At 45.4% G+C, this 27,832-nt stretch overlaps 3 protein-coding genes across 7 annotated transcripts; 2 read left to right on the forward strand and 1 right to left on the reverse strand.

Moving 5' to 3' along the window:
* The first annotated feature begins 6,895 nt into the window (after positions 1 to 6,895).
* Positions 6,896 to 15,403, forward strand: LOC113141780 (CD9 antigen-like). 2 transcript variants are annotated; one of them, XM_026326316.2, is made up of 8 exons: positions 6,896 to 7,112; positions 11,063 to 11,165; positions 12,783 to 12,880; positions 12,979 to 13,053; positions 13,131 to 13,232; positions 13,721 to 13,810; positions 14,218 to 14,301; positions 14,892 to 15,403. In XM_026326316.2, the coding sequence occupies exons 1-8, from the start codon at positions 7,044 to 7,046 to the stop codon at positions 14,955 to 14,957; spliced, it is 687 nt and encodes a 228-aa protein (XP_026182101.1). In that variant the 5' UTR covers positions 6,896 to 7,043; the 3' UTR covers positions 14,958 to 15,403. The 2 variants fall into 2 exon arrangements, with proteins under 2 accessions (XP_026182101.1, XP_026182102.1); XM_026326317.1 differs by lacking the exon at positions 6,896 to 7,112 and adding an exon at positions 7,595 to 8,364.
* A 212-nt stretch (positions 15,404 to 15,615) lies between these two features.
* cwf19l1 (CWF19 like cell cycle control factor 1) lies at positions 15,616 to 20,373 on the reverse strand. The gene is made up of 14 exons (XM_026326838.1): positions 20,237 to 20,373; positions 19,752 to 19,836; positions 19,431 to 19,515; positions 19,206 to 19,307; positions 18,757 to 18,971; positions 18,547 to 18,662; positions 18,368 to 18,452; positions 17,856 to 18,008; positions 17,579 to 17,720; positions 17,310 to 17,389; positions 16,913 to 17,122; positions 16,452 to 16,571; positions 16,231 to 16,328; positions 15,616 to 15,885 (listed from the first exon to the last, which is right to left on the reverse strand). The coding sequence occupies exons 1-14, from the start codon at positions 20,257 to 20,259 to the stop codon at positions 15,741 to 15,743; spliced, it is 1,659 nt and encodes a 552-aa protein (XP_026182623.1). The 5' UTR covers positions 20,260 to 20,373; the 3' UTR covers positions 15,616 to 15,740.
* Positions 20,374 to 20,738: 365 nt separating this feature from the next.
* On the forward strand, positions 20,739 to 26,952 carry dmtf1 (cyclin D binding myb-like transcription factor 1). 4 transcript variants are annotated; one of them, XM_026327118.1, is made up of 18 exons: positions 20,741 to 20,805; positions 21,779 to 21,889; positions 22,058 to 22,176; positions 22,299 to 22,394; positions 22,614 to 22,699; positions 22,878 to 22,989; positions 23,200 to 23,276; positions 23,369 to 23,526; positions 23,616 to 23,648; positions 23,764 to 23,873; positions 24,201 to 24,429; positions 24,503 to 24,654; positions 24,881 to 25,063; positions 25,306 to 25,388; positions 25,595 to 25,783; positions 25,931 to 26,140; positions 26,289 to 26,394; positions 26,517 to 26,952. In XM_026327118.1, the coding sequence occupies exons 2-18, from the start codon at positions 21,840 to 21,842 to the stop codon at positions 26,549 to 26,551; spliced, it is 2,028 nt and encodes a 675-aa protein (XP_026182903.1). In that variant the 5' UTR covers positions 20,741 to 20,805; positions 21,779 to 21,839; the 3' UTR covers positions 26,552 to 26,952. The 4 variants fall into 4 exon arrangements, with proteins under 4 accessions (XP_026182906.1, XP_026182903.1, XP_026182905.1 ...); XM_026327120.1 differs by having other exon boundaries at positions 22,061 to 22,176; XM_026327119.1 differs by lacking the exon at positions 20,741 to 20,805 and adding an exon at positions 20,819 to 21,016.
* Positions 26,953 to 27,832: the final 880 nt, after the last annotated feature.

Here is a 27,832-nt window from a genome sequence, read left to right on the forward strand (position 1 = left end):
TAAAATTTCAAATTTCACAATTTACATTTTCATTCAGTCATTAAATCTGATCATTTATATCACAAATTAAAAACTTTAATATCTGCTAAGACATCAGAGTTGTGTTTCTTAATTTGTTTTTTGGCACTAGTGGGCCTCCGTACCTCTCAGACCTGACTCTAGATGCTCAGTAAAGAGGCTCCACCTGTATCAGTGTCATCCCAGTGAACACCTTGCTCAGGGTTTTAGTCACAGTGTGGAGAAATCATCTGCAGCGTCACGTGACACCTGTAACCGTGGCAACTGCACACAACTTAAAATGCTGACATATTAAAATGGAGGAAAACATGAGACTCAAATGTCAGTAAATAAAACTAGACGTCAGTGTCTTCAGGATTATTGAAGTCCTGTCGGGGCTTCAGCTCTGGAAAACATTTCTGATGAAGCTTTAAGTTAGTAAGTTTAGCAGACAGATGCAGAGCAGCAGCAGTAACAGCTGGACTTTACAGTAAACTGTGTATTTGCAGTTGATGGATCAACATGAGCTTTTACTCCAGACACAGTCTGTGCTCTCGCTCTGATTATCAGTCAGTAAATGATGCAGCATGTAGAGATGAATGTGACAACACTGCCCCCGTGTGTTCATAATGAAGAACTACACTTTCACGCAGCAACAGACTGAACTAAATTCTACTGGAACCTCATGTTTTCTTTCTCTTTGCTTTTTCTGCTGCTTCGGCCGTTTTTCGTCAAATCACTGGACACTTTTCTGCTTCTGACACACGAAGCTGAAAACCCTCAGTGTCAGACACATGGAGTTTTATCTCTAACAATGTTGGACTGTTGCATGTTGATTAATGTGCTTCACTGTGATGATGACAGAAACTTAAAATGATGCTGAGGCATAGCAGGTGATTTCTGAGCAGGTGTAAAGATCAGAGATAATCAAATCCTCACGAAGTGAAACTGCTAATAATTTCTATTTTCTGGTTTAACGTTCAGGTAGTTAAGAAAATCAACTATTAGTTTTATCCATGTGTAAGAAATGATGAACCTTTACTTTAAAATGTCTATGTATCCCATAGTGTTATAGATTCTTGTATTGATTCTTTGTAATTGAAAGCGGTGAACAAACAGCAGGTGTCTCACGTTAAAGTGTGTGTGCTCAGTGATGAAAACCCCTCAGCATCTGTCCAGATGTTATTTTCCCATCCTGCAGCCCAGAGGACACGGAGCTGGGAGTGTGTTCATGTGTGTGTGATGTTCGTGTGTGCGGCCTGAGTCCTCCTATGTTGAAGCAGCAGAGAAGAGAGGGAAGCTGGTGAAGGTTCAGATGTGTTTCATCACCAGACCAGTTTCTGCTCTGGTGATGGGACTGGTTCATCTTCTCCTGTCAAATCAGCCAATCACAGACCAGACCAGGTCTGAAATACATCTGTATGTTGGTTTTCTTCAGGTGTGTTTCCAGGTGTACTGTACCTTTAAAAAGTAACAGAAGAAGCAGAAAGCAGAAGTGGTCCTGTGGGCTCAGTCCCCCTTAATCCCCCTCCGGCTCCTTTTGGGCAGAAATGCACCAATTAAACTGATTCTGCTCAACTTTGATCAACTTTGCTTCCTACAAATTGTGCAAAGATTTTAAAACCTGAGATGCTGCAAACCAGCAGCAGGGTGCAAACACCTTCTCCCTCTCTTTCCTCCAGGGTCCTCCCTGCCTTCCTCTCTCCTTCCTCCACCTCCCCCCTTTTCCTGCACTCGTTTAATCCTCTGTCCTTGCTGAGAGCGGCAGGAGATGGAAACAGTAGAGGGAGGAAGACTCAGCGTTTTCAGCCTCTCCTGTCTCTTTAGCCTGTTTTGTTTTTCCTCTTGTTAATTCACTTGTTTGTCCTTTTCCTTCGTCCTCTGAGGTCTGGGAGAGTCAGACCAGAGATGGGATGTGGAAATTCATCACCAGCCTCCAACAGCAGCAGCAGCAGCAGCACTGGAGGTGAGGAGTTCAGGTTCATCTAGTAGAACAGACTCTTCTTCTAACACAAAAGTTGATGTCATGTTTTTGACCGTATGGGATCCAGGTAAACTGAATATACTCATGCCTGCTGTTGTGCTTGTTGGATGGTTCATTCAGGGGTTTCTGGCCCCGTTGGACTGCTTTAGGAACTGAGACCATGCTTTTTTAAGGTTGTGTATTTCGTTGGTGGTGTTTAATATCTGGTGCATGTCGTGCGATGATGCAAGTTACTTTTCTAATTGCGTGTCTGTTTCGTTTTGCGTCTCTAACAAACCTGTTTGTTGTGTGAGCAGCAGTTCGAGGCAGATAACAGTCATGAGACGTCTCACTTCTTTATATGAGAAGGTCTCAGATTCATTTTAAACAGTGAGCTATCAATCAAAAAGTCTAATCAATAGAAGATGAACTTGTCTGATGTGACGCATGTGTCTGTCTGTGATCTCAGGTCGGGCTGAGTCTTCATCAAAGGTGTAAGTACATTTCACACCTGTTCTTAGAAGCACACACACTCATGTTAAAGCGTGTTTGACCTTTCCTCTGATGTTTCTGGTTAACTTAGATCATGGTGTCAGGACACAGGGTGGGCTTTAATGTGTGTGTGTGTGTGTGTGTGTGTGTGTTGACAGATCAGAGGAGACTATGCTAGAGGACGATAAACGGAAGTGAGTCATTTCTGACCGTCGGCACGTGTGAAGTCTGAGACGTCTGATCTAGTGTCTGTGCAAAGATCAATATTTCTAATGTTTGTGTCTGATCAGGAACTATGGGGGTGTGTATGTCGGTCTGCCTTCAGAGCTGAGCGACATTCCTCAGGTGCAGGTCGGATCGCTCAGAGGTAACACACACACACACACACACACACACACACACACACACACACCAGAATGTAGATCTACATCTACATTAACCCACGTACATTTTACAAAGTTTCCCTGAGCTGTGCTCGAATTGATGCGTGTGTGTTTCATTTTCACGAGTACCCCAGTACCCCAGTACCCCAGTACCCCAGTACCCCAGTACCCCAGTACCCCAGTACACCAGTACTTACCCAGTTCCCAGTAGCTTCCACACAAACACATATTCATTTTCCTGTGGAGCCTCCAGGGTCATGAGAACATGGGACAGAGAAAACGCTGATCATTGTGTGTTTGTTGGTTCTTTGTGAGCTGATTTATGTGTGTAAGCACTATACATGTGTTTTATCAATCATCAGTTTGTGTGTGTGTGTGTGTGTGTGTGTGTGTGTGTGTGTGTGTGTGTGTGTGTGTGTGTGTGTGTGTGCTGATTAATGATCTTGTTGTCATCAGAGGCCGACAGGGACCTGCTGTCCCTCAGGAAGCCTCTGTGGGGGAACGGACTCTGACCTAATGAAGAGCCAGGTGTGTTTCTCTGCCTTTTTATTAATGAGAACTGGGACGTCAGGTCACCAGTCAAAGGACCGTACCACTGTTTTATAGGGTTCAGTATATGTATTTCTTTGAGATATTTCTACTTGTACTTGAGTGTTTTCTGCTGCTTTACATTTCTGCTCAGTAACAATTTAAAGGAAATATGACACGTTTTAATTTTGGAATATGTGAGATTATCTATGAATAAAAAACAGTAGAGCAGTGAACAACTGGGGAGTATGAAAACACAGACTCTGATGTTTTTCTGTGTTGTTTCCACCTTTAAATGGAAGTCTGTCCCCTCTAACAGCCGGACTCTGTGCACTGATAGGTGCTACGGTCCAGGCCCTCAGTGTTGTCAGCAGGCGGCCACCGAGCGTCCGCGGGGAAACAGCAGCAGCTTCCTGCCAATCTTGTCTCCCAGCGTGGGGCCTGGGAGGCAAACTGCTGATAGACTCTGTGCTGGTTTGGCTGCAGCTCGTTAAGTCGAGTGAGTTCGCTGTGACGCACCAGGAGGCTGCAGGTTTTTTTCCAACCACTGGTGATTCCACCGGGAGCTTTTCATTTGGCCTTGTTGGCTGCATGTTGTGCAGCAGACTTACAGTGACTCTGTCAGCTGATCACTGAGAGATGGCGGCTCAATTGGATGTGGCACAAAGATGAAATCTATATTTTTTTTGTTGTCAGCACATGAAAAAACCAAAACTAACCGTCTTACTAGCCTATAGTGTGTGTGGGTGTTTGGTCCTGAGCACAAAACAAAGGGCGGTTATGTTTTTCAGTAGGTCTTTTGTTGGGGATTATTGAAAATATGAAAAATCTCAAATATGCCAATAATTAAAAACCTGCAGGCTCCTCATTCTCACGTACATGTCATTGTTGTTGTTTACCTTTTTCTCCTTTGTTTCCTGAGGAAGCTGTTTTACATGTTAGTGAGTGGACAGAGGTCAGAACTGAACTGTGGTTTCAGCTTCTCAACTGTGGAGTTTCCCTCTTCTTCTATGAACCTCAACCCAAACATGTTCAGCTTCTGATCCATGCTCAGCCACACACACAGTTGCAGCTTGCACTGATTGGACCGATCAACAACTGAGAACATAATCAGCAGATCATCTGTACCAAGAGGCGGAGTTAACTCAGTTAGTTAGTGTCAGTCTCCAGGGTTTTGCTGTTTCAGTACTGATGTGGTTCACGTGGTTTCTTGGTGCCTGTGATTGCTCCTGTGGTGGCCTTTCCTTCTTTTCTGTGAACTGAAATAAAAAACTGAGTAGAGAAGCAGAGAAATGGAGCTGCTGCTTGTTTTTGTCCGTCTTTGTTTGGACGTATGATGGTCAGTCAGGTCTCCGGACTGGATTAGTCATAACTACCTGCTGTTTTCTACAAACTGAGCTGCTTCTCCTGTGAAGTCAAAAATGCTTTCACTCATCTGGCAGGTGGAAACAACAACAACATGTAGGTTTATTTAGGAACCAACTAAAACCTTCAGGAGACCAAGACCCTCAGATTGTTCTGTTGTATCGTCAGCTGCGGGTCGGGACTGTTTTCAGGTCTGTGTGTCTTTTAAAAGGGGCCACGTTTCTTTAGCAGTTCGTCACTGAAACATTTGTCACTGGGATATTTCAACACTGAAGAAAGTTTTAAACTGCGATGATGATTCTGAAGCAACATCTGAAATGTTTTGTTTTTCCATGATACTAGATATGATTCACACACACGTGTCCTGGACTGTTGTCCTGCAGTGACACCAGGGACAGCGACACCTCTGTAAGTGGAAGCTTGTGATGAAGCTGTACATTTGCCTTCTCACCACTAGAGTGCAGCACGTTGTCGGATCTTTTTCGTGTCCCTTTTCTCATTTGGACTGAAGAAGACTCTTACAGTCTCGTGCACATTCAATAAATAAATCATCGTGTTACATTTGCTAAAATGTTGGAAATGTGACGGCGTGTCCCTTGTCACACATGCAGAAGCGGCGGCTGCAGCTTTGAAGGGAAGCTTTGTAAAGACTAAACAGACGAGGGCCCAAACCGAGCATGAATGACAGGAAGGCAACACGCTCTTAGACTGAGACGCTAATCTGGTTCTGGGGACTGAAGCTATAGATCTATAGTTATAGATCTTTTCATTCTGTCTCATAATCTGTTCAATTGATCATTTCTCTTCTCAGAGTGCAAATTCCCCTGAAACCACTTTAGGTCAAGTCCATAAACTAAAGCAAAGACAAGTCAAAGGCCCCAGGATGGAAGAGTTTGTGTGTGTGTGTGTGTGTGTGTGTGTGTGTGTGTGTGTGTGTGTGTGTGTGTGTGTGTGTGTGTGTGTGTGTGTGTGTGTGTGTGTGTGTGTGTGTGTGTGTGTGTGTCTTTGTGCTCATGATGCTACGATTAGTTTATAGTTTCAATGAATATCAGCCAAGTTACATAAACACAGGTCACTTCTACCAATCAATATCACCCAGTTTGAGTACCAGTTAAAAGCACCCAAAGGTGCTGGGTAAAGCCCTGCTTTGGTTGAAGACAGATTACAGAAGAGTCTGCAGCCCTGGCCATGGTTCTGGTCAGCTGGGTCGCACTGTCAGTGTGGGCTGACCGCTCACACTGTGGCCTTTGTTCTGCATGAGGAGGAGAGAACAGTCACATTTCCCTCAGAGAGAGGGGTTACAGCCTCACACACACTGGCCTTGGTTGGCGCTGACCCCTTTGGCATTTGGTAATGACACTTAAAGTTCAGAATCTAAAATGGGCCCAGGCCTGGACTGACAAATTCATGAATTTATCCATCTGGATAAAAGTCACTGACAAACCAGATTAGAGCTGAAGCTGCTGATAAATGGATTAAATGGTCCATACAAAATATAAACAAATCTAATCATTGATTTAATGATTCATCCAAATTCTGTAGACAAAACTATAAATGTGATTGAGTGTGACAGGTAAAACATGAACCTTGGATCAATCATCCACAGTATTATTCTAGAATAAAGAAATAACATCCTTTGGTTAAAACAGAAGGTCGTGGGTTCGCAACCAGGCCTTTCTGTGTGGAGTTTGCATGTTCTCCCTGTGCTTGTGTGGGTTTTCTCCAGGTCCTCTGGTTTCCTCCCACAGTCCAAAAACATGTATGTCAGGTTGATTGGTGACTCTAAATTGCCCATAGGAGTGAGTGTGAGTGTGTGAGGTTGTTTGTCTCTATGTGGCCCTGTGATGGACTGGGGACCTGTCCAGGGTGGACCCCTGCCTTTCACCCAGAGAGAGCTGGGATAGGCTCCAGCTGGTCCCTGGGACCCTGGTTAGGACTAAGGGGGTCTAGATGATGGATGGATGGTTAAAACAGCTCATTTTAATGGGGGGCAGCTTTGTTTGACTGGTTTATTTGTTTATTTGGATTTTTTTACATCGACCCTAATCAAAGACCGTATTCTCTCCGCTGGAACAGCAAATAGAAGAGGCGGGAACAAAAGAGAAAGACAGAAATCTCTATTTGTATCTGTTCCTGTGGGTGGTCCAGCAGCTGACCCCGAGCCCTGACGGAGCTGGCCGATCAGACCCGAACAGACACGAAGTGACGGCGACAGGTCCGCTGTGAGCCTGAGAGCACGAAGCTGCCAAACATCAGGAGGCTGAAATATTAGTGGAGATATTTGGCGTTTTATTTGTGACCCACAGGCTGAAGAGATGACGGTGCTGAGCAGCTGGGAGCTGTGCGTCAAATACGCGCTGTTCATCTTCAACTTTATCTTCTGGGTAAGAGTCTCAGGGAGCAAAACACCTTATTCTCATCAAAAATTCACGTTTGGTTTTTGTGCGTATGTGAACAACGTGTCATGAAGTTCCATCCTCTTCTGTTTATTTCCGTTTAGCTCAACATTAAAAACAACTAAACAAACATTTCTTTCACGTTTTCTGTGTATAATGATAGAACTGAAACAGCTGAAGGACCAAAGATCAAACTAACCACTGCAGGTCAATCAGTGTGAAAACATCCCGAAGGAAAGAGCAGCTGTTTCTGTCACAACATGTTTGATCAGAAATGTTGATTTAATTAAATTACATTTAATCCAGGAAATTTTAAGGATTTTTGGGCGGAGTCTGGCGGGAGTTATCTCACTGACCAACAGGAGGAAATGTTTAAAAGTGGTAAATTGTAGGTTTTTATTCTTATTCTGTTCAAATGATGTGGCACAGCCCATGTGGAGTGAAAAGAACAGTTTATTCAAACAGTCTGAGTCTGAACCGTTTTCTGTGAACACACTTTTCTTTGTTTCCTTTCACTGGACTTGAAATGGGCGTTTTTATGGATTTTATCTGTTTGAAACTGTGACAGAGAAACATCAGACCAACAACCTGTTTTTATAAATTAGGGCTGAAATTACAGGAAACGGTCTGAGGAGGAGCCATGATTCTGCTGTAAGACGTTAAATTATATTAATTACTTTAGTCTGGACGTTTTGACTGGTCAGAAAATGCTTAGAGAGAGAATCTTAGTCAGAGCTGGACGATCTCAGGCTGTTTGGACTAATGACCGAGTGAAACCATAAGGCCTCATGTGATGATCAGCTGCTGATCCGATGACTCTGACATGTCAAAGCTTTTGTTAACATCTTATTGTTCAGCCTGTGAGTAAAGGTGGACGAGTCTTCTCAGCTCCTGAGTACGGATCCTGGTCCTGTCTAATTGGCCTGCTCATCAATGAGTCTCACCTGGTGTCCGAGGTGCAGCTCACGTGGTTTGTGTGGATGCCATAGAAATAGACAATTGCAGTTTGCCTCACCCCCTCCCCTCCTCCTCCAGCTCATTTCTCCACCCACTCCCTCCCTGAGTGGACCCAGGTGAGCCGCTCAGGGCTGTGGTGCACACAGAGTCTTCCGGCTACATCTTCCCACGACGGTTCAGCGGCGAACTCTTAACACTGTTACTGCGACATCTTGAGCTGAGAGCCATGGGGGCCCTGCAGTGCGTCAAGTACCTGGTGTTCGTGTTCAACTTTCTCTTCTGGGTATGTAGAGTCGCTTCCACTGCGCTGACTGACGGTGCATGAGACTGTGGAGCTGGTCTTAAGTGGTTTGGTCCTTGAGGGGAGAAAAGAGGCTTTGATTTATTGACTGATTGACTGATTGATTGAGGTGAGGAGCTGGATCACTGTTTAACTGTGACTGAAGGAGAAGAATCTGCTAAGATGAGCCAGTGAATCTCCAGTGAGCTCGGAGTCTCTTGGAACAGATTTACCTGATTTTGCTTCACTTTACTACAAATCTGATTTTAGCATCAACGGCTGTGGGGAAAACTAGAGCTCGTTCACCTGCTGGGACCAGGTGTGTGCAGCCTCCGTGTGTTTGGCCCTAAGGCAGCAGTCCTCCACAGACTGCAGCCCTTATGTTGTCTGGGAGGAGACGCCGCCTTACAGGCTGAACTCGGGGAACATGACGCCCTGTGAGCTGTGCACTGATACGTATCTGTGGCTGCTTATAGGCAGGTATTCAGTAAACCCCCTGTGCACCTGCAGACATGCTCCACTACACATTCAAACAGAATAGTGATGGTGTGACTGACTGAGTGTCCACACTGTTATTGCTGTTATCACCTGACTCCAGGTGGACTGTGTAATGACTGTTTGGATCTGATTCACTGTGTAATTATCACACAAACAGCTTTATTTGTTCCAAAGCAGCCTTAAGGCTTCCTGTTTCTCTGACTTTGGGACTATACTTCCCAGTCCTGTCTTAGAGGGTGGATGAAGTGCCTGGTGTTCAGTCCTGGTTTAGCACAGGGCACAAGGCAGTGCTGAGCCTGGAAATGCTGCCAGACCTCTCAGAAATTATTCATTTCTGTGTAGCGGTTGTCTTTGTGCAGCTAATGGTGCTGCAAAGTGCCTTTCTGGGTAATGAGAGTCCACGTGGACCTCGGGGGAAAGTGCTGTTTGTCTAAAGCAGCTCATTGCTGCCTCTGCACAAACACCACTTTGTGTTAATGTGCATTAACATCTGCTCATCATTCACAACACAAGTTTCCTGTTTATAATCAGATGTGAGAAGAGGTTTGACCACAAACAAGAGCAGTTCTAATGATGTGGCTCTGGTTCTGCAGGGTGTCGGTGCTTTGCATGGACACTTTCCATATTGATTTCAGAAGAGGCGAGTAGTAAATACAACCCGACCCTGCAGCAAACACACACACACACTCTGACAAATTCACACCTAATTATTTCTAATTTCACACGTCAGGTTCTGGGATATTTTAGGCTGCACAGACACTCGGCCTGTGTTAGACCCTAATGGGAGTCAGACTTGTAACCTGAAAATTGCAGGTTCGAGTCTCAGGTCCAGCAGGTATTGTCAGTGGGACAGAGTGAATAGCCAGCGCCCTGTCCACCTTTAATACCACGATGGAGGTGTGACCCTTGAGCAAGGCGCCGGGTAATAACTTAATTTAACTTAACTTAACTTAACCCTGGTGCAGGAAACCAGGTGACTCACTATGAGACAGAATTAGCAGATATTTAGTGTAATCTGTGTGTGTGTGTGTGGGTGTGTGTGTGTGTGTGTGTTTTCTGTGCCACTGACTGTTTCCACCTTCGTGTTTAAACAAGAAGCAGAGTGTGGGTTGGTGAGTTCTGGGTCACAGCCCAAACCTGTGCACACATCCCAGCTGATTACTGCTGTAAGAGCTCAGCTGTTTCCTACAGGGTTTATTTACTTTCCACTTCACATTGGAGAAAATATCGAATTAGCCCAAAGTTTGTGCAGAAAGTTATTTCCAGTGTGGAGCTGCCTTTGAAACCTTTAGACCTTTTCCTGATCAGGTGGACGTCAACCAACAGTTGGTGTGGACGGGAATATAAGAGACAGAAGAAGAGAGGAGGAAGTGTTTGTTTATGCCTGGAGCCTGTGAAGACTCAGTGTTGTTCTGTTCAGTTTGTGTTGCAGGACTCTGAGGTGGGTGGTAGCTGGGTGCTGCCTGTTTCTGCTTCAGTCTCACTTTGAGCAGAAGGAAAAACTCTTGGATTCGTTGTCATGAAATCTGCTTCACACATTTGTAGTTTTTAGACGTCCAGTGTCTCTGAATAATGCAACAGACATAATGCTGCCACTTAGCTCAGACAGTCATCTGTTTCTCAACAACACATACGTCAGGGTCACGCTGAGCAAGACACCATGAAGACACCATGTAAACTGTGTTTGTGGTTCCTGAGGAGAAACTGAGTCACAAACACGAGTCTGTGCTTCTTTCACGATGAGTAAAATGAGATGATTTTAAGGCGTTCACTTTGCATTCAGGTCCCATTTTATGTTCTTTTCATTTCTGCAGCATTAATGTCGGCTCAGAAACAGATTTAGCTAAAATCCTGGAAAAAATAAAAACGAGAGGACGAACATTTCGATTAAACTGAGTTTAGCCTCGGACAAAACGGTTCCACATCTCAAATCTTCCAAACAGTGAAACATTTATGAGGAGGCACAGAGCAGCAGCTGGAGGAGACAGAATAGTTAATGCTGGTTTGTCTGTGTCTTCGTTGTGTCTCTGTTCATTTGTTCTTTCCACATTATACATATGTTTCTTTGCAGACTGGTCAGAATTAGACTGAAAACGACCACATGAATCCACCTGAAGCTCAAAATGAAGAAGTAGCACAGCCGTTAAAATGAGACTGAATGTGCTGCAGTGACAGTAAAGCTGTGTTGTGTTTTCTGGTCCAGCTGGCAGGTACTGCAGTGCTGGGGGTGGGACTCTGGCTGCGTTTTGACCCCAGGACAGCAGGACTGATGGACGTACAGGACTCGCCGTCAGTCTTTGTCACCGGTAAGACGTTTGACGTTAAAACACCAACTTCACAGGTGCAGTCAGGGCAGGAAGTAGTCAGGGCAGGAAGTAGTCAGGGCAGGAAGTACCCAGGGCCCCAATGGACAGGGGCCCTCACAAGGCCTGAGGAAGTGCACATGGTTTCGGTCTGTTCCTGCAGTACGGTGGACAGAAACAGGTTCCAATGATGGTCAAAGTATCTGCAGAATAATTGTGAAGTTGTGTGATCACCATACAGCAAATCAGCATCTGTAAAGTCTGTGGTATTTTTACTTATACAAACTAATTGCATTTATCTGTGAATACTGCAAAAAGGTCTGAAGTTTGAATTGAAAACCTTCTGGCTGTAGTGACCTGAGCTGCAGCTTTAAATCAACATGCTTTATCTTTTAAAGGCCGTGTAATAGACAGGAAGTGCTGCGTCCTCTGAGGTCATTAAAGTTCCATCAGAATTCATGTTTGAGCAGCAGTGTGTGTTAAGTGCATGTGATGAGCACACACTGTGTGTTATGCTGCAGGTTTGTGGGTAAACTGTAAAGTGTGTGTGTGTATATATGTATATGCAGTGGTGAAGAAGTACTCAGGCTTCTTTACTCAAGTAGAACTGCAGTGTAAAAATAGTCCAGTCCAGATAAAGGTCTGTAGCTGGTTTGTGTCTGCTGCTCTCTCTAATAAATGTCCAGATGTTTAGTAAATATCTCCATTGATGCATGTGACAGGTATGAGGAACCAAATGTAAACATTACAGAGGAAAATGGTCTTTGTCAGTGTTACAGTTGTGTAGTGCTGAGTGAGTAAATGGTCCAGGAGGACGACAAGTGGTTCGGTCTGTAAAGAAGCCGTGATAAATGAAAGTTAAAAAAGTACCTTCAGTATTTTAGTCAATCTACTTTAGTCCATCACACAGTGAGAGTATTGGTACCAATACTTTGATTTGCTGACAGAGTATCACCAGTATCATTATTATCGGGGCAGCTGGGCTTTAATGACAGATGGTGCTCGGCGATCAGGGGCAGGAACCAGCTGAGGCCAGAGCTGGTCTCCAGCCAGGCGGCTCCTCCAGCCTGCACAACCCCCAGCACATAGCTTCCATTCTTCACCGGGGGACAGGGACGTCTTTGTGTCCTCGACTTGTGTATTCTCAGAAGAACTGTCACAGAAAAATGAACTCGCTCCCTCCCCACACTGTTTTGGTTTCGCTTCCAGCGAGCTGAGGGGGGGGGGGGGTCATGGTCAGGCGACAGGGGATTGGCCTGAGACCATAAACATTCTAATAACAGCTCTGGAGGAGGAATATTTGTGTGTGTGGTCAATGCACTTACAACACCAGCTCTGTGGTTACTGTTTTCCTACATTCATGTCTTAATATGATTCAGCCTCATGAAATCTGACAAAGTTTGTTGATGCGTTGCTGAGGTGAAACATTAAAAACCACATGCAGGTCTGGAGTTACTGCTGCTGCGTTCAGCTCTGACACACAATGAAAATGTAAGAGCAACCTGCAGGCAAATCATCCATCAGTTCATGTGCTCCTCAACACTCTGTCCTATAAAATGTGGAGTGTGATCGTAAAGTGGCATCGATCAGGCCCTGATGTGTGTGTGTGTGTGGTTACAGGTGTGTACATCCTGGTGGCGGCGGGGGCTCTGATGATGGTCGTGGGCTTCCTGGGCTGCTGCGGTGCCATCAAAGAGTCGCCGTGCATGCTGGGACTGGTGAGTGTTTGTTGTCTGTGTGTCCTGTCAGGGTGGCAGCGCCTCTAACCTGAATGTCACGACTTTAGTAGTAAACAGACTCTTGTTTTCTTCTGTAGTTCTTCGTCTTCCTGCTCCTGATCTTCGCTGTGGAAGTGGCTGCAGGGATCTGGGGTTTCTCCAACAGGGAGAAGGTAAACGACACATGTCCTCACCTTCACCTTCATGCTGCTGGTGGTGGTCGATGTCAACAGACTGTTGTTGTCCTCAGGTGGTGGAGGACTTCACAGAGCTATATAAGCAGACCTACACCAACTACAGGGACACCAAACAGGAAGCCCTGAAGGAGACTCTGCGCCTCATCCACATGGGCGTGAGAACACACACAGTCATTCACCAGCCCAATGCCACTTCAAATATAAATACACGACCCAGTATCGTCCTAAACCTGCAGCTCGTATGACTGACCTGTGTTGTCATGTTGATCTTTAGTTTTGTTACTTGTGCTGAATAACAAACACAGACAGTCACCTGTCTGTCCTGCATTAACCACAACAATCACAGACAAACACAGACAGTCACAATCACAGACAAACACAGACAGTCACAATCACAGACAAACACAGACAGTCACAATCACAGACAAACACAGACAGTCACAATCACAGACAAACACAGACAGTCACAAACACAGACAGTCACCTGTCTGTGTTTGTCTGTGATTGTTGTGGTTAATGCAGGACAGACAGTCACCTGTCTGTCCTGCATTAACCATAACAATCACAGACACAAACAGACAGTCACCTGTCTGTCCTGCATTAACCATGAGGGAAGGATCAACTAACTGCTTTTCCTCTTCAGCTGAACTGCTGTGGGCCGACAGGAACCGTGGTCGATGCCATCAAAGATATCTGCCCCAAGAAGGAGGGAATGGAAATCCTCGTCACCACGGTACCACACACACACACACACACACACACACACACACACACACACACACACACACACACACACACACACACACACACACACACACACAGAGAACAGCGTAGTCTGTTCCTGACGCTCAACAGAAGAGCATGTTGTTGTGACAGTGACTTCTTCACAATGTTTATAATCCAACTCATTTTTAAGACTTAATCACAGTCCATATCACAGGCTGATATTCTTCAGTTGGCACAGTGAAAAGTGCCTGTCGGAGCCAAACCCACAGTTTGAAATGATAAAAGGAGCAAATCCTCAAATGTCTGAATCAGCAGATTTGTTGATCATTGCTTGAATAGATGATGTACAGTCATAATTGAAGCAGTAGTGCTGCACACACACATGCACAGTAGAAAACCCCTGTTTTCTCTCAGAGCTGCCCGAGCGCCATCGACGAGATGTTCAACAACCGGCAGCACGTCATTGGGGGCGTCGGCATCGGGATCGGCGTCATCACAGTGAGTTCAACACAAATCTACTCACAGCAAACAAGTGGCAGCCAGTTAGCTTAGCTTAGCATAAAGACTGGAAACAGAGGGAAACAGTTAGCCTGCTCAGAGGGATAACTGACTAATGGACCTGGCCGGTGCAGTTCAACGTGTATAGATGTTGAGGCAGAGCAGTTTTTAGTCATGTGTCAGCTCTGCCTCAGTCCCTTTGCCCACCTTGTTACCAACAATGCACCAGGTGTGTTACCTGTAACCACAGGTGTCCTCAGACCTCTCTGGGCACTCGGAGTCTCGTGGGTTTAATCAGTAATTTCTCCCTGGGTTGGTGTGACAGCTTAAAGTAAATTAGCTCTAATTGAGCTTGTTGGGTCTGGGCTGTATTTGCTGTTAGCATTAGCAGGCCTCATGAGCTGTGAATGAGTTATTCCTCTGTGTGCGCTCGTACAAGTACAGATATTCACATATGAGAAGCCGGAACCAGTTTTCTGGCTTTTATAAAGGACTATTCCAACGTAACGTTTGAACTGCTGCAGTGCAGGAGACTTGAGTAAACAGGTTCTGCCTAATTACCTCCACATTTGTCTTCTGCCTCCCCCCAGATCTTTGGGATGATCTTCAGCATGATGCTCTGCTGTGCCATCAAGAAGTCCAGAGACTTTGTCTAACACCCCCCCCCCCCTTCACTTTGACGCTCACCGCTTTAGAGATTGAGTTTAATAATAACCCTGCTCGGACCCATGCTGGATGGCCACGTCGCCCTGTGAGAGTATGGAGCCTGAGCCTTCATGTTTTCTGATTATTTGTACACAGTAAATTCAACTTTTTCATCTGGTGTCAAGAATCTGCAACACAGACCAGACTTTTCTGCCTCTGCTGCCCTCTGGAGTTTCTGTAAAATTGAGTTTGCCTGATGAGCTGTGGTCTAACAGGCTTTGTGCAGCTAACTGAGTTTTACCGTGTGACTTTATTTTACTTTGTAGGTTACAAGCTTTGATTTTTTTTTTTTTTTTTTTAATAAAACAATTGTGGAGTTTTATGCACATATTTTGATGGATACAGCTCAAATTTATCTTTAAGAAGCCAAATAAACTAAAACTGATTTGTGTTAAAATGAGCCTTTAAAGAACATTTCTTCAGACCTTCTTAAACCATTTCTGACCTAGAATCATTAAATAATGTCCCTCAGTTTCATTGATGCTGAGGAGAAATAGCCCAAACAGCTGCAGTTCACAGGATATTAAAGATAAAGATGCATTTTAAGAAGCTTCAGACCAGAATCCCAAAATAAGACTTTATTGTTTACAAAATACAAGAAATAAATTTAAAAAGTATTTCCCAGCGTTAAAACAAAAGAGGAATAGAAACGACAGACGTGTTAAGCTGCTGTTCAAACAAAAAGGTAAAAAATGAGTGTCAGGTGTGTGTGTGTGTGTGTGTGTGTGTGTGTGTTAGTCGGCCCAGGCGAAGTCGTACGGCTGGAAGGCGTCTCTCAGCTGTTTGCAGGTGTCCTCCTCCTCGTCCCTGCTCTGTTTGCACTCCCTCCAGTCGGCTCGAGTCGGCATGTTCAGAACCGCCTCGCTGGCCAGAACCTCCCTGTGTTGACGAGGCAGCACATTAAGACCAGTTTTACACCTGCATCATGTGATTTAAATAGTCACTGTGCTCCTCAGTGATTTCACTTGTCGATGGCCTTTAACCCATTTGAATCCTGTTCAGATCATATCTGGGTAGTTTTTCACCTCAGTAATAATTCCAGCTGTGTGTGACGACCTGTTTCTCTGCTGCTCTTGTGATTTAAAAACCCACCCTGAGTGTCATGAAGTGGATCTAAGTGAGAAAGTGTCTGTCCTACTCTTGACGACTGATTCCTAAGTGGCTTTTCTGTGGTTGTAGCCTGAGGTTTATTTGCCTCAGTCTGTGTTGAGAGCTGCTGCTTACCGTCCAAACTGCAGGGGAAAACGTTTCTGGATGCGGTAGAAGAGTTTCTCCCCGGAGTCCAGCTCCACATAGAAGTACGGTGTCCCAGGAGGAGCAATCTGCCCAACACACACACTTAAAGGTTAAGTCTATGGATTCTCTCTGTTATTTCCCACATCCCTCACATCAGCACAGGTGTTACTCAAACAGCAGGTGTGTGTGCTGCTTATCGACACACGCACCTGTTTGAGGTCGGTGTGCTGAGGGATCTCCATTAGCTCCATCTCTTGCTCCTGAGCCTGGACCGTGAATGCCTCCTTGATGTCCTCTGTGGTGCAGCGGTCCAGAGGTACCGGGACCACCTGAACATCAACAGAGCAAAAAACCTTCAGCATGTTCTGACTGAACGCACCGGTGAGTGAGAAGATTATTGGGGAAAAAGATCATTTACATGTTTGCTCTTGGGCTGTTTGACATTAAACACATTTTCAGTCTCCAAAAGGATCAAATCGAGGTAGCTGTTGATTTAAAAAGCTTATTCCAAAATATTCTCAGAAATAATGGCAGTTCTTTTGAAATGTAAGAACATTGTCCCATGCATGAAGGCGAACAGGTGTTCCTAATAAACTGACCATATGTTCTGGATTAAAAGCTAAAGGTCATCACCAGGGGTCATGAGTTTGTTTGGGTCGTGTGTTTCTACCTGGAGCTGCAGGTGTTGGCTTTTGTAATTCCTCTCAAACAGCACGCAGCGCTCTCCTCGACTCTTGTAGAAACTCTTCAGGGCCGACTTGTATTTCTCCATCTCCTCCACCACCTCTGAGCTCAGCTCCACCACAGACTGGTAGTGCCCGATGGGGAGGATCAGCATGTGGTGGGTGGTCAGTCCTCCTTTGGCCAGAGCCAGGTAACACTGCACACAAACTCATGCAGGTGAGAGGCTTTTACCTACAGTTACTACATTAGCTGTGTTCAGTTACAGCCACCTGAACACAGGCCCATCGTTCTCACACTCTTAGAATAACAAATCCAGGCTCTTCGTGTATGAATGAATGGTCTGATTGGTCGTATGTTGTTTATGATCTAAGGTATAAACTCACATCTGTCCCTATGCTGATGACGAGGTGCTTCTCCACCTGAGGACTGGCCAGACAGAACCAGCAGGGACCAGTGGGCTGAGCTACACACAATAAAGAAACAACATATTAAAACACACGTAGCATCCAGTGGATGTTTGCAGGTTATCTGTGACGGACATCAGATAATTGAATCCTGACGAAGTGAACGTCTCCCTGAACGGTACAGATGTTGTTAATGTCTCCTCGTGTACAAACAGGTGTAGAGGTTTTCCCAGACTGGCTGGACTCACGGTGCCTGCGGGGCTGTTTCTGATGGTGTCCATCGTGCTGCTGGTCTCGTCCGTCCCCGTCCGGATGCCGCTTCCTGCCGCGGCCCCGAGGAGCCCCGCCCTGTGTCTTGCTCAGGTCAAAGAAGAACTGACGGGCCGGCTCCTGAACAGATGGGGGACAGAGAGACAGGGAAGAGATGTCTGCACACGTGAGTCCACAGTAACTTTTAACCTCAAGTCTTTATACTCGACTGTGACCTCCTAGTGTTTCCTGTATACACAGACACACTCTCTGTACCTCTTCTTCTGTGGTGCTGAGGCCTTTCATTTGTGTGTCTGGCTTGTCTTTTGTGGAGCGTCTGTAGGGGTTTTCCGTCACGTCCTGCGGCTGCTTCACCAGCTCCGACGGATCCATGGTCTTCATGGGGATGATGTTGAAGGCGTACAGGTACTGCAGACAGACGACAGGCAGCTCAGCACGTGACAGGAGTTTCCACAGTCTCCGAAAATACAACAAATAAATGAGAATTTGTTCTTGTTATTCTTTGTCTCACTTCAATCTGGGGATAATCCCCACACAGTGCAGCCATGGACACGCCTGTTATTATTGTGATGCCAAAGAAAACTTCACAGTGTGAAGCTTCTCAGGAAGGTTCTGCAAGAGGTTCTGTGCAGCTTCACTCACGTGTTCAGAGACTGTTGGTGTAAATTGCTGCAACAGGATTGTGGCACCTTAATTGCTCATGAGCTGTGTGTCATGCCCACTGCAGCTCCAGCTGCTCTGTGTGATCAGTTCATGGACCCACTCACCTTCTTCTTGCCGGGGTTGTTGACGGTCGCCAGGGCGATGAAGCGGCTGACGTGCTGAGCGTTTTCCTGGAGAACAACATGATTTCTGGGGAGGAAGCAGAAACAATTGTGGCACAAACCACTGGAATACATCAGAGTAAAGGTACTGTGCAGGAGAACTCCTGAGGTGTGCAGTCTACCTGTATGGGAGTCTTTCATAGTGAGCGCCCTCTAGTGCAGCAAAGTGGTACCGTGGTTTCAGCTTGTCTGCGAGGTCGGCGACAGAGCTGCTCCCACAGGACTTAGTGTTCACTTCCTGCAACAGAGACACATGCAAACAGCAGCCGAGCCTTAGAGTCCAGTCTGGATCCAGCTGTGTTTGGATACTGTGGAGCTGAGCTCCTCGTTACCGGGTTGTTCGCGTATTGCCACACTCCTCGGGGCCACTGTGACGTCAGCAGGATGTCGACCCCTCTGAACTTGGAGCTGCTGGTCAGCGGACCCACGAGGGCTATCAGGTCTTTGGATGTGAAGCAGTGAGCCGGGGCCGGTTCCTGCAGGGCCTCCTGACCACTGACGTAGGCGATCTGTAGTCCAGACACGCCTGTGAACACACCTCGCCGACCTAAAACACACACACATACCATGTTGTGTGATAGTAAACTGAAAATCTTAAGGTCCTGCAGCTTTAATTGGACTAACAAGCAATGTGAAGCCAGAATTTCCAACTACAGGAAACTTTCACATGCATTTAGCAGATCCTGACATATTAAAGGGCGAACAGTCAGTCAACTGTTAGTTAGTAATTGTTGGTTCAGTTGTAGCCCCAGAGATGAGTGAAATGTGGCAGCCATCTTACCCAGATACGTAATATTTTCAGCCAGCTCACAGCCGTCAGCGCTGGGGAAGTTCTTCAGCGTCTCCTGACTCGCTGCTCCAAGGATGTAAGTGTGGATGGGAGCTTGGGACCAGGAGAGACTTTGGTTAAAGAAACTGATACTGATTTCCTCCTCAGCCAGTCAAAGCATGAAATCCCAAAGTTTAGAAATGAGTTTAACAGCTGGTTCATCCAGATGTTTTGTACCTTTCTTGGCTCCAGTTCTGTACTGCTGCCACTCTGCTTCGGCCTCTGGGGTGGTTCCAAAAAACTCTCCAACACACAGCAGCAGCTGCAGGAAAACAGCAGGAGACATCAACACACGACTTCAGGATGAGGACAGGGAACATACATTTACTCAAACTTCTGTACTTAACTGCAATTAACTAATAATACTGCAGTACTTCTACCTACGTAGGATTTTGAATACTTGTAGACCAACGTGTTTACATGTTTGTTTCAGTAGTAAATAGTACTCCAGTGTAGTAACTCTTAGAATTAGACACCACTTTAAAACTGAACCCTCACGTCAAACTGTCCGGTCTTCTTCTGGATGGTCTGGACTCGGGTGAATAGAACGTTGAGTTTACCTTCAACATCCCCACAGGCCAAGCTGTAAACAAACAAACAAACAAACAAACAAACAAACAAACACACACACACACACACACACACACACACACACACGTAACTACAGTCATACATTGGTCAACATGTACAGCCAATACAACACATGTATAAAACATGTATGTGGCAGTAAAAGTGTGAAGGATCCAGACACGATCAGGCTGGTGTCAGACTGGCCGCATTCAGACTGAGATGAACCTTAAAATAATAGAAATATCAGCATTTGAGAGGATGGTGGACCTTTTTACTGGTCTCTTAAGAAACACGAACCTCAGGAAATCAGTGTGTTTTGTTCAGGTCAATTAAAAACCATCACATGTTCAGTCATATCGATATTTAACGAGATGATCGAAACACACATAAAGCATGAATAAAGCCGAACTTACACTCTCACTGGCTGTTCTCCCATTCCTCGGCTAAATTAACGCGACAGCTGTAAATTTCAAAATGTGCGTCTTGTGTTTGTGCAGCTTGCAAGTTCCGTACGTCGCCAAATAGTGCCCGATCCAAAAAACTGCGGAACTAACGTCAATGCGTATTTTTTAAAATAAACGTATATATAAAATACAAAATGCATTAAAAACGTCACATTTTATTTTTTGTCACTGTCAAATTTTAATATCGACTTATTAATATTTCAGCCAAAAAAGTTCGATTGTTACCCGGACCGATTTTTAAAGAGCACAGTATGGTTGCCAGGTTTGTGTCTCACGCTAAAACTGAATCACAATACTCAGAAACGAACATGTGAAATAAAGTCACTCATATCACATCAAGACAAAACAGTCATTATTTTTACTTTGCTATTTCTGACAGACGGCAAATACGTAGAACTGTTCAGTTTACGGAGAGTCTTCATACCTGGCGCCCCAGTGGCGGGCCCTCGGCCGCGGAGCCTCCATCCTGGCACTTTCTTCATCCTGGTAACTCGAAGTCCCCGGACCAAAAACAGGAAGTAAGTACCCAAATCAAAAGTAAAATTCACTTTGTGTTCGGGCTGGAAGTCTGGGGGGCACAGGAAAACAACAGTTTGGGAAAAATCACCACAAAAACACAATAAAGCGACACAACAGCGTCAAATCGCACAGACAACACCGGCTTCGCTTTGACGACTAACATGGCGCCGGAGGTTTTTTCGTCTTTCATTGAGCTGCTGGATGTTAGCGGTTAGCATCGTGTGTGAGCTGCACCCACAGAGGAGAAGTGACGCCGTCCTTAAATATCACTGATCATAATCAATCACGCTGTTGCGGAGATCAATAATCTCTAATGGTGGCGTGAACAGACTGAAGTCACAGATCTATCACAGTGTTTGCGCTGCTGATGCATATGAACTTGGACAAACTCCATTGGAAAATTCACCAATTTTACACTTTCTGGGTCATTTGTGAACAATAAATAAACGACCAACTTTAGATTGAAGTGAAACCTTTTTAAAGGGACCCAGCCTGTTATTCGGCAAACAAACTGAGCACCAAGCACAAACACATTAGGACAAGTTATGGCCAATGTAGTAAAGTGCGCTGCGTTACAGCGACCCGCTTCAATTGGAAATCAGTGGGTGGCGGTACCGAGCAAATAAATAAAATCAAACTTTAGGCATATTACAGGTTTTAAGTAAAAATAATAAACGGACATTTCCATAATTAAATGCACTTTTAATTTTATTAACTTTTTAAAATAGATCTGTGAAGAGTCTCAGTCGTCCAGGTGAAGTTATCTAGAGGTTGAGTCTAGTTTTTAGCTCGAAATGTTTCACTACTCATCCAAGTAGCTTCATCAGTCTATTAAAACTAGAACAAATAAGGTTCTGAAAGTTTGGGCCCTGACTGATGTCACAGCTCACTGACATTGTTTACCTGAGATGTGAATTTGAACAAATGTTTGATTTATATTTTAGACTGTGTACGTTTGTGTTTTACCCACAGACTTGACAGTGATGTTCAGGACCAGGAGCTGGAAGCAAAAGAAACACTGTGATAACACAGGATGTTACAGCAAACTAAAAGACAGTCCAGACACAGAGTCCCTCTAATGATGTACTAATACATTTATTCTAATACATTTATTCTAATAAATTTGTGATTAAAGAAAGAATGTAGGTCCAGATGGTGTGGGGTAAACCTGGGGCCAGCTTTAGTTTCCCTTCCTGGTGTTTGTGACGTCTGATTGGCAGAATTCTTCGATAACTGCATGTCATTTCTCAGCAGGCGCAGGATGAGTTCAGCAGCAGAGGATGAGGAGGCTTCAGCATTAGAAACAGTGAAGTCGGTGACACTCTCTCAGGACAGTGATGGAAGCATCATACTGCACTGTCCTCCCAGCGGTGGGCTTTGCATTTTTATCTTTCCTTGCTTCTTATTGGCTCTGCATGTTAATTCCTCTCCCTCCAAATGAACTTCAACGGTGTCGACGTGAGAGTGAAGAACATGCCATTTGTCTTTTTAGATGAGGACTCAGAGCCACTTCAGAAGAAGCTGCGTCTCTCTGCAGAAGAACATGAAGACTTGGGCACACCTCAGTTCTCTGTGGTCACTTTCCCGAGTGAGTCACACATTTATATCCCAGACACGATGTCAAACCTCAGCACCTGGTTTGCAAAAGTCTCCTTTCCTTTAAGATGTAAAACAGTCTGAGATTTAGATTTAAATTTGAGTCTGATTCGGAGGATTTTTCCCTAAATATGAAACACAGCTACAGACTAATGAAGCTTTGGTTTTAGGTAAATAAGCTTCAGATATTCAGGCTTTCTCTTCTGCTCAGTGTCGGAGAATGACGAGGGCTTCGCGGTGACGATGACGGCAACAGCAGATGGAGATCTCTCTGAGGATGGTGTCGCTCAGATTCAGGTACAGAGTGACAGGTGATATGTGCAGAACAGCACTGAACAGCTCCACTAATGTATAGTCTGTGTGACTGATGACCAGCCTGAGATTAACATGTGATGCAATGAGCCACGACAAACAGTTCATGGACGAAGGTTTGACTCCTGTGTGGTTGTGGCCTGACAAATGTCCTTGTGTATAGATTCTGCAGGAAGATGAGGACTCGCTGTCGCCCAATCAGAAGACAGAGGTGTCACCTGTCAGTCAGGCCTGGTTCACCACAAAAGAAGACAAAGACACTCTGGCTAACAAAGGTAAACACAGGGACATATAGTGGTTTCCACTGCGGATGAATCCATGTCCTTTTTAAGTTTAATCATTTCATTTATCCTCTTCCTGTGTGTGCAGGTTTGTTTGTTTCTCAGACATGAATGTGTATTGATAACTTTTCCATAGTAAAGATATTTAATCTTAGAAATAAAAAACAACCGAGTTCAACCTTCAACAACTTTCTTCCATTTCAGGTCATAAGTGGAAACAGGGTATGTGGTCTAAAGAGGAGATTGACATTCTGACGAGCAACATCGATCGATACGTAAAGGTACATTACAGTCTGATGCCGTTTCTCTCTTTATTTCTGATATGTCTGTAACGTTGATCTTTCAGTGTCTCCTGTGTGTTTGTCTGTTTCAGGGCCGAGGCATCGAGGACCCAGCAGAGATTATTTTTGAGATGTCCAAAGAGGAGAGGAAGGATTTCTACCGCTCTGTGGCCCTGGGGTTAAACAGACCGCTGTTCGCCGTCTACAGACGAGTCCTGCGAATGTACGACAACCGCAACCATGTTGGCAAGTGAGTTTACACAGGGAATGTCAGAGAACACAGAGGATCCGATTATTTTCTTATTTTGAATTGTAATGTGTTCTGGTTTTCTTCCTGAGGTATACGCCTGATGAGATAGAGAAGCTAAAAGCGTAAGTAAAACCTCTGTGTGTGTGTGTGTGTGTGTGTGTGTCTCTCTCTCTCCTCATTTGAAGTTAAAGAAATCACATGTGAGTTTGACTGATTCTCTCCGATGTGTGTGTCCAGGCTGAAGGAGAAGCACGGGAACGACTGGGCGACTATCGGAGCAGCTCTGGGTCGAAGTGCCTCTTCTGTCAAAGACCGCTGCCGACTGATGAAGGACACGTGTAACACAGGTGATGATCTCTGACTAGAGATGTCCAGACCAAACTGATCCTTTCTCCTCTAAACTCTACTGTGTTGTTTGGTCCACCTCAGTCTGTGTGTATGTAAATATGGAGTTCACACAAATACGTCTCACTGTTCTCTCTTATTGTAGAGGCACCAGCTACAAAACATTCAGGGGGAAGTTTCCATATTTAGGAAAATTACAATTTTGGCCTCCAGTGTTTTTATAGGTTCATTTTGAATTGATGATCCACTTTATGCTGCTGGTCCAGGTCCAGGTCCAGGTCCGGGTCATGTTGATTGATTACATTATGCATGTGCTTTTTGTAAAACAGGTAAATGGAGTGAGGAGGAGGAGAGGCGTCTCGCCGAGGTCGTGTACGAGATGGCAGGTGTGTCGCCGGGGTCAGCTGTCACAGGAGGCGTCTCCTGGGCGTTGGTCGCCGATCAGGTTCGCACGCGCTCAGAGAAACAGTGTCGGTCAAAATGGTTGAACTACCTGAACTGGAAACACAGCGGAGGAACCGAGTGGACGAAGGACGATGACCTGAACCTCATACGCAGGTACAGAGTCACGTGTGTGTGTGTGTGTGTGTGTGTGTGTGTGAGTCACATAAAGTTAAACCTTATGTTCCAGGATATCTGACCTGGAAGTGGACGATGAGAATGAAATCCAGTGGGAGGATCTTGCAGGCGGGTGGAGCAGCGTCCGTTCTCCTCAGTGGCTGCGATCAAAGTGGTGGAGCATCAAGAGACAAGTAGCCAATCACAAGGAGATCCCATTCAACGGTACACACCCACGAACCCACACAATCAAGCTTTCCCAAAGCTGATTTCAGGAAACTGTCATCAGGCCGGTGTCTGTCTACAAGTTGTCTTTTTTTTTTGACAAACTTGTTTTTTATCAGTTAGAAAAACAGCTGGATCTCAGCTTTGATTGGCGGCACCACCTCTGGTCAGTGCTGCACTGAATCTGCTAAGTGTTGTTGATTGATGGGTGTATGTATGCGTCCAGTCCTCCTGAAGGGCCTCCAGGAGCTGATGTCTTCACAGCCGCCGTCCGGACCAGGAAGCCCCTCCTCCTCCTCGTTCCAGATCCGACTCACCCGAATGGAGGAAAGCGGTGTCAGCCCCGCCCCCAGCTCTGTGGCTGCGCTGCAGATTCCCGTACAGATCCCGCTGCAGATCACACACCTGGGTGAGACTCATCGTAGCACGTCGCAGGCCTCAGTCAGACCTGAGTCACTGAAAGTCCAGCTGTGATGTGAATGTTGCTTTTGTTCGTTGTGTAGACTTGATGCTAAGTGGCTTCATAAAGACGCTTTTAATGTTTCTCTTAAACCCACATTGTTTCTACGCTGCAGATGTTTGTACATCTGGCACTGAGCGTCCTGTGCGTCACAGATTCCTGACAGTGGATCTCTGTGTTTCTCTGTAAAGCGTCAGATTCTTCAGCAGTGTCCAGTGACAGTGAAACCATCACTCTGAACACAGGAGCCCTACAGACCTTCGAGATCCTGCCTGTAAGACGATGCAGTCACACTGTACAGTATGATTGTGTATTCAGTGTTTCTAAATGTGACAGGACATTCTCAAGTTATAGTTTGATTTTTATCTGAAACAGCACAACTTTTAACTGAAAATCTGAAAAATAAAAGGCCCATTTGAAAATTAGGTTTGCTGAAATTAGGAAGCTCCTCACTTTCACTGCTCCGTTTGCTGTTTTCAGTCTTTCCACCTGCAGCCCACCGGCACCCCAGGGACCTACTACCTCCAGACAACATCCAATCAGGGCCTGCCCCTCAGCCTCTCCGCCACTCAGGGCCTTCCTCTCAATTTAGCCAATAACAGCACGGTTACCCTGACGACCGGCTCCTCTCCAACATCACATGAGCACATCATCCTTCACAGCCTGTCGGTCAGTTAGACGAATCTGTGACCTCTGTTGTTGTTTTGTGTATTTGTGGTTCCTCAGTCTCCCTGAATCTCTCTGTAGGCCCCCAAGTCTGTTTGTTGTCCCCCTCAGTCCCCCTGAGTTTCTCTCGTACATTTTTACTTCCTTAAGACCGACGGCTTGTGCTCCAGTGATGGTGTCATCATCCAGACAGTCACCTCTGACCCCGCCCCCTCAGACCATCTCAGCCAATCACAGCTGGTCGTTGAGACAGAAGGGCGGAGCCAGGATGACCGCCTCGATGCCACAAGTCTCCTGGAGGGTTCAGAGAGTGTTGTCACGGAAACACAGGAGCCAATGGTGGATGACTTCAGTGAGAAGGTAGAAACAGAGACCATGTTCTTGTTTCTTCTTTCTTTGCAAACAAAGTTAATAACTGAAAGTAACAAACACAAAGATCATCTGAAGATTTCAGGTTTATTTTGAAAGGTAAAGCAGCTCAGTTAAATCTTCCATCACTGTGTGTCAGGGCCTCGGTTCCTCCTCTGTCAACGGTCCAGTGGTGCATTCTGGGATAACATCTGGCAGCGCCGTGCTGATTGTGTCTCCTCCCAACATCAGCAGCACTCTGACAGGTAACACGCTGAGCTGTCGAGGGGTTTTGTTATCTCCTTGCAGACAGTAAACAAAGGTCCACAGCTGGAATCAAACAGATGTTGCACGTGCTGTAACCACATTGATGTGTCTGTGCCCTCAGATCCGATCTTGGAGAACCAGGAAGGCTCCGACTGAGAATGGGCGACAGGGGCCTGTCGACCCCGGTGAAGACCTGCTGTAGCTGCTGCTGCACAGGAAAACTGCATCTGTCTGCTTCTTAAACTGTGAGTTACAGTCCCAGCTTCTGTCCTGGTTTACATCAGGATGTGAACACAGTAGAAACACACTCGTTGTAGTTGAAACAGAACTGGTGAAACCGTCTGAAGCTTCACACCGAACCCCTGGATGAAATGTGAACCCTCACAGCCTCCCAGTGCCAAAGGACTCTCAGGCTGTGATGGATGTGACTTAAGACACTACAGGCCTCTTAAACGTGTTCAGACCTGCAAATATTTATGTTAACATGAAGATGAACTTTGTAGTATAAATTGAATAAATAAATAAATCCAGTGTGGAGCAACATCTTTGTATTTAAAGGATCTTTGAGGTTTGTTTTTTTTCTTCCTCTACTGTTTTTATATCAGCTCATAGTAAAATCTGTGTGAAAGTGGAGGAAGTCAAAAATGACAAACATGCAAACACCAGCATATTCAGTACTAATAAGCTAAAAATCACCAGCACAGGTAGACGCAGGTATTTCAGACTGGCACCTTCCAAGTTTGGTGAAGGGTCTTAAAAAACCGAAGAGGCAGTTTTAGAGTACATGTTTATTAATTGCATAAAATATTCAATAAAAAAAAACCCCCATGGCTTTGACAATCCTAAAGTCGTGGTGAGGCTGGCTCGTCCCGTGGACGTGACCTGCTCAGTGTGTTGTCAGTTTTGTGTTTGCTGCAGATCGTCACACTTTACAGCACAAAGCTACAGTTTGTCTGATGTTTTGGTCTTTTTACATGACAGTAACAAAAATACACCACTAACCAGTCTTTTTAAAACCCAGACTGACTCCAGTTTCCTTTGAGCAGCTGGAATGTCTGAGTTTTCAGACGCAGCCTGTGGATTTGGGAGTAGACTGAGTCTACAGGGTGAACTTGGTGCTCACTTCAACAAGCTCAACGTGGCATCAGCCCTCAGGCCGTTTCTCTGAGGTTTGGTCACTAAAATCGTCTTTGATGAGGAGGGTCTGCGTTTCAGCAGGTCAGTACCTTTCTGACACCAGTAATCTGATGTTCAACCCCCCTTTACTCCGTCACGAGGCTGAACCTCTCTCTTTGGCAACCCAACTGTTTGTGTCATGTGACGGGAGAGAAGCACAGTCTTTAAACATTATCAGTCAGCACTTCTTTTAGGTTAGTAATCTGATGTGAAACCACACGGTCAGCTCCTGTACAAATAACTGTGTTCATCTGGATTTTA

The sequence above is a fragment of the Mastacembelus armatus genome, chromosome 23 (assembly GCF_900324485.2).
Source record: "Mastacembelus armatus chromosome 23, fMasArm1.2, whole genome shotgun sequence".
Classification (NCBI taxonomy): Eukaryota; Metazoa; Chordata; class Actinopteri; order Synbranchiformes; family Mastacembelidae; genus Mastacembelus; species Mastacembelus armatus.

What these genes read in the sequence shown, in the direction of transcription:
- LOC113141780 (XM_026326316.2), top strand. Translation starts at nt 7,044, where the DNA reads ATGACGGTGCTGAGCAGCTGGGAGCTGTGCGTCAAATACGCGCTGTTC. An exon ending in GCCGTCAGTCTTTGTCACCG is followed by an intron (nt 11,166 to 12,782) that starts GTAAGACGTTTG and finishes GTGTGGTTACAG; the next exon opens with GTGTGTACATCCTGGTGGCG. An exon ending in CGCCGTGCATGCTGGGACTG is followed by an intron (nt 12,881 to 12,978) that starts GTGAGTGTTTGT and finishes TTTCTTCTGTAG; the next exon opens with TTCTTCGTCTTCCTGCTCCT.
- cwf19l1 (XM_026326838.1), bottom strand. Translation starts at nt 20,259, where the DNA reads ATGGGAGAACAGCCAGTGAGAGT. An exon ending in AGAAGACCGGACAGTTTGAC is followed by an intron (nt 19,516 to 19,751) that starts GTGAGGGTTCAG and finishes GTTTTCCTGCAG; the next exon opens with CTGCTGCTGTGTGTTGGAGA. An exon ending in TCAGCACCACAGAAGAAGAG is followed by an intron (nt 17,721 to 17,855) that starts GTACAGAGAGTG and finishes CCATCTGTTCAG; the next exon opens with GAGCCGGCCCGTCAGTTCTT.
- dmtf1 (XM_026327118.1), top strand. Translation starts at nt 21,840, where the DNA reads ATGTTACAGCAAACTAAAAGACAGTCCAGACACAGAGTCCCTCTAATG. An exon ending in CAAGGAGATCCCATTCAACG is followed by an intron (nt 24,655 to 24,880) that starts GTACACACCCAC and finishes GTATGCGTCCAG; the next exon opens with TCCTCCTGAAGGGCCTCCAG. An exon ending in AGACCTTCGAGATCCTGCCT is followed by an intron (nt 25,389 to 25,594) that starts GTAAGACGATGC and finishes TGCTGTTTTCAG; the next exon opens with TCTTTCCACCTGCAGCCCAC.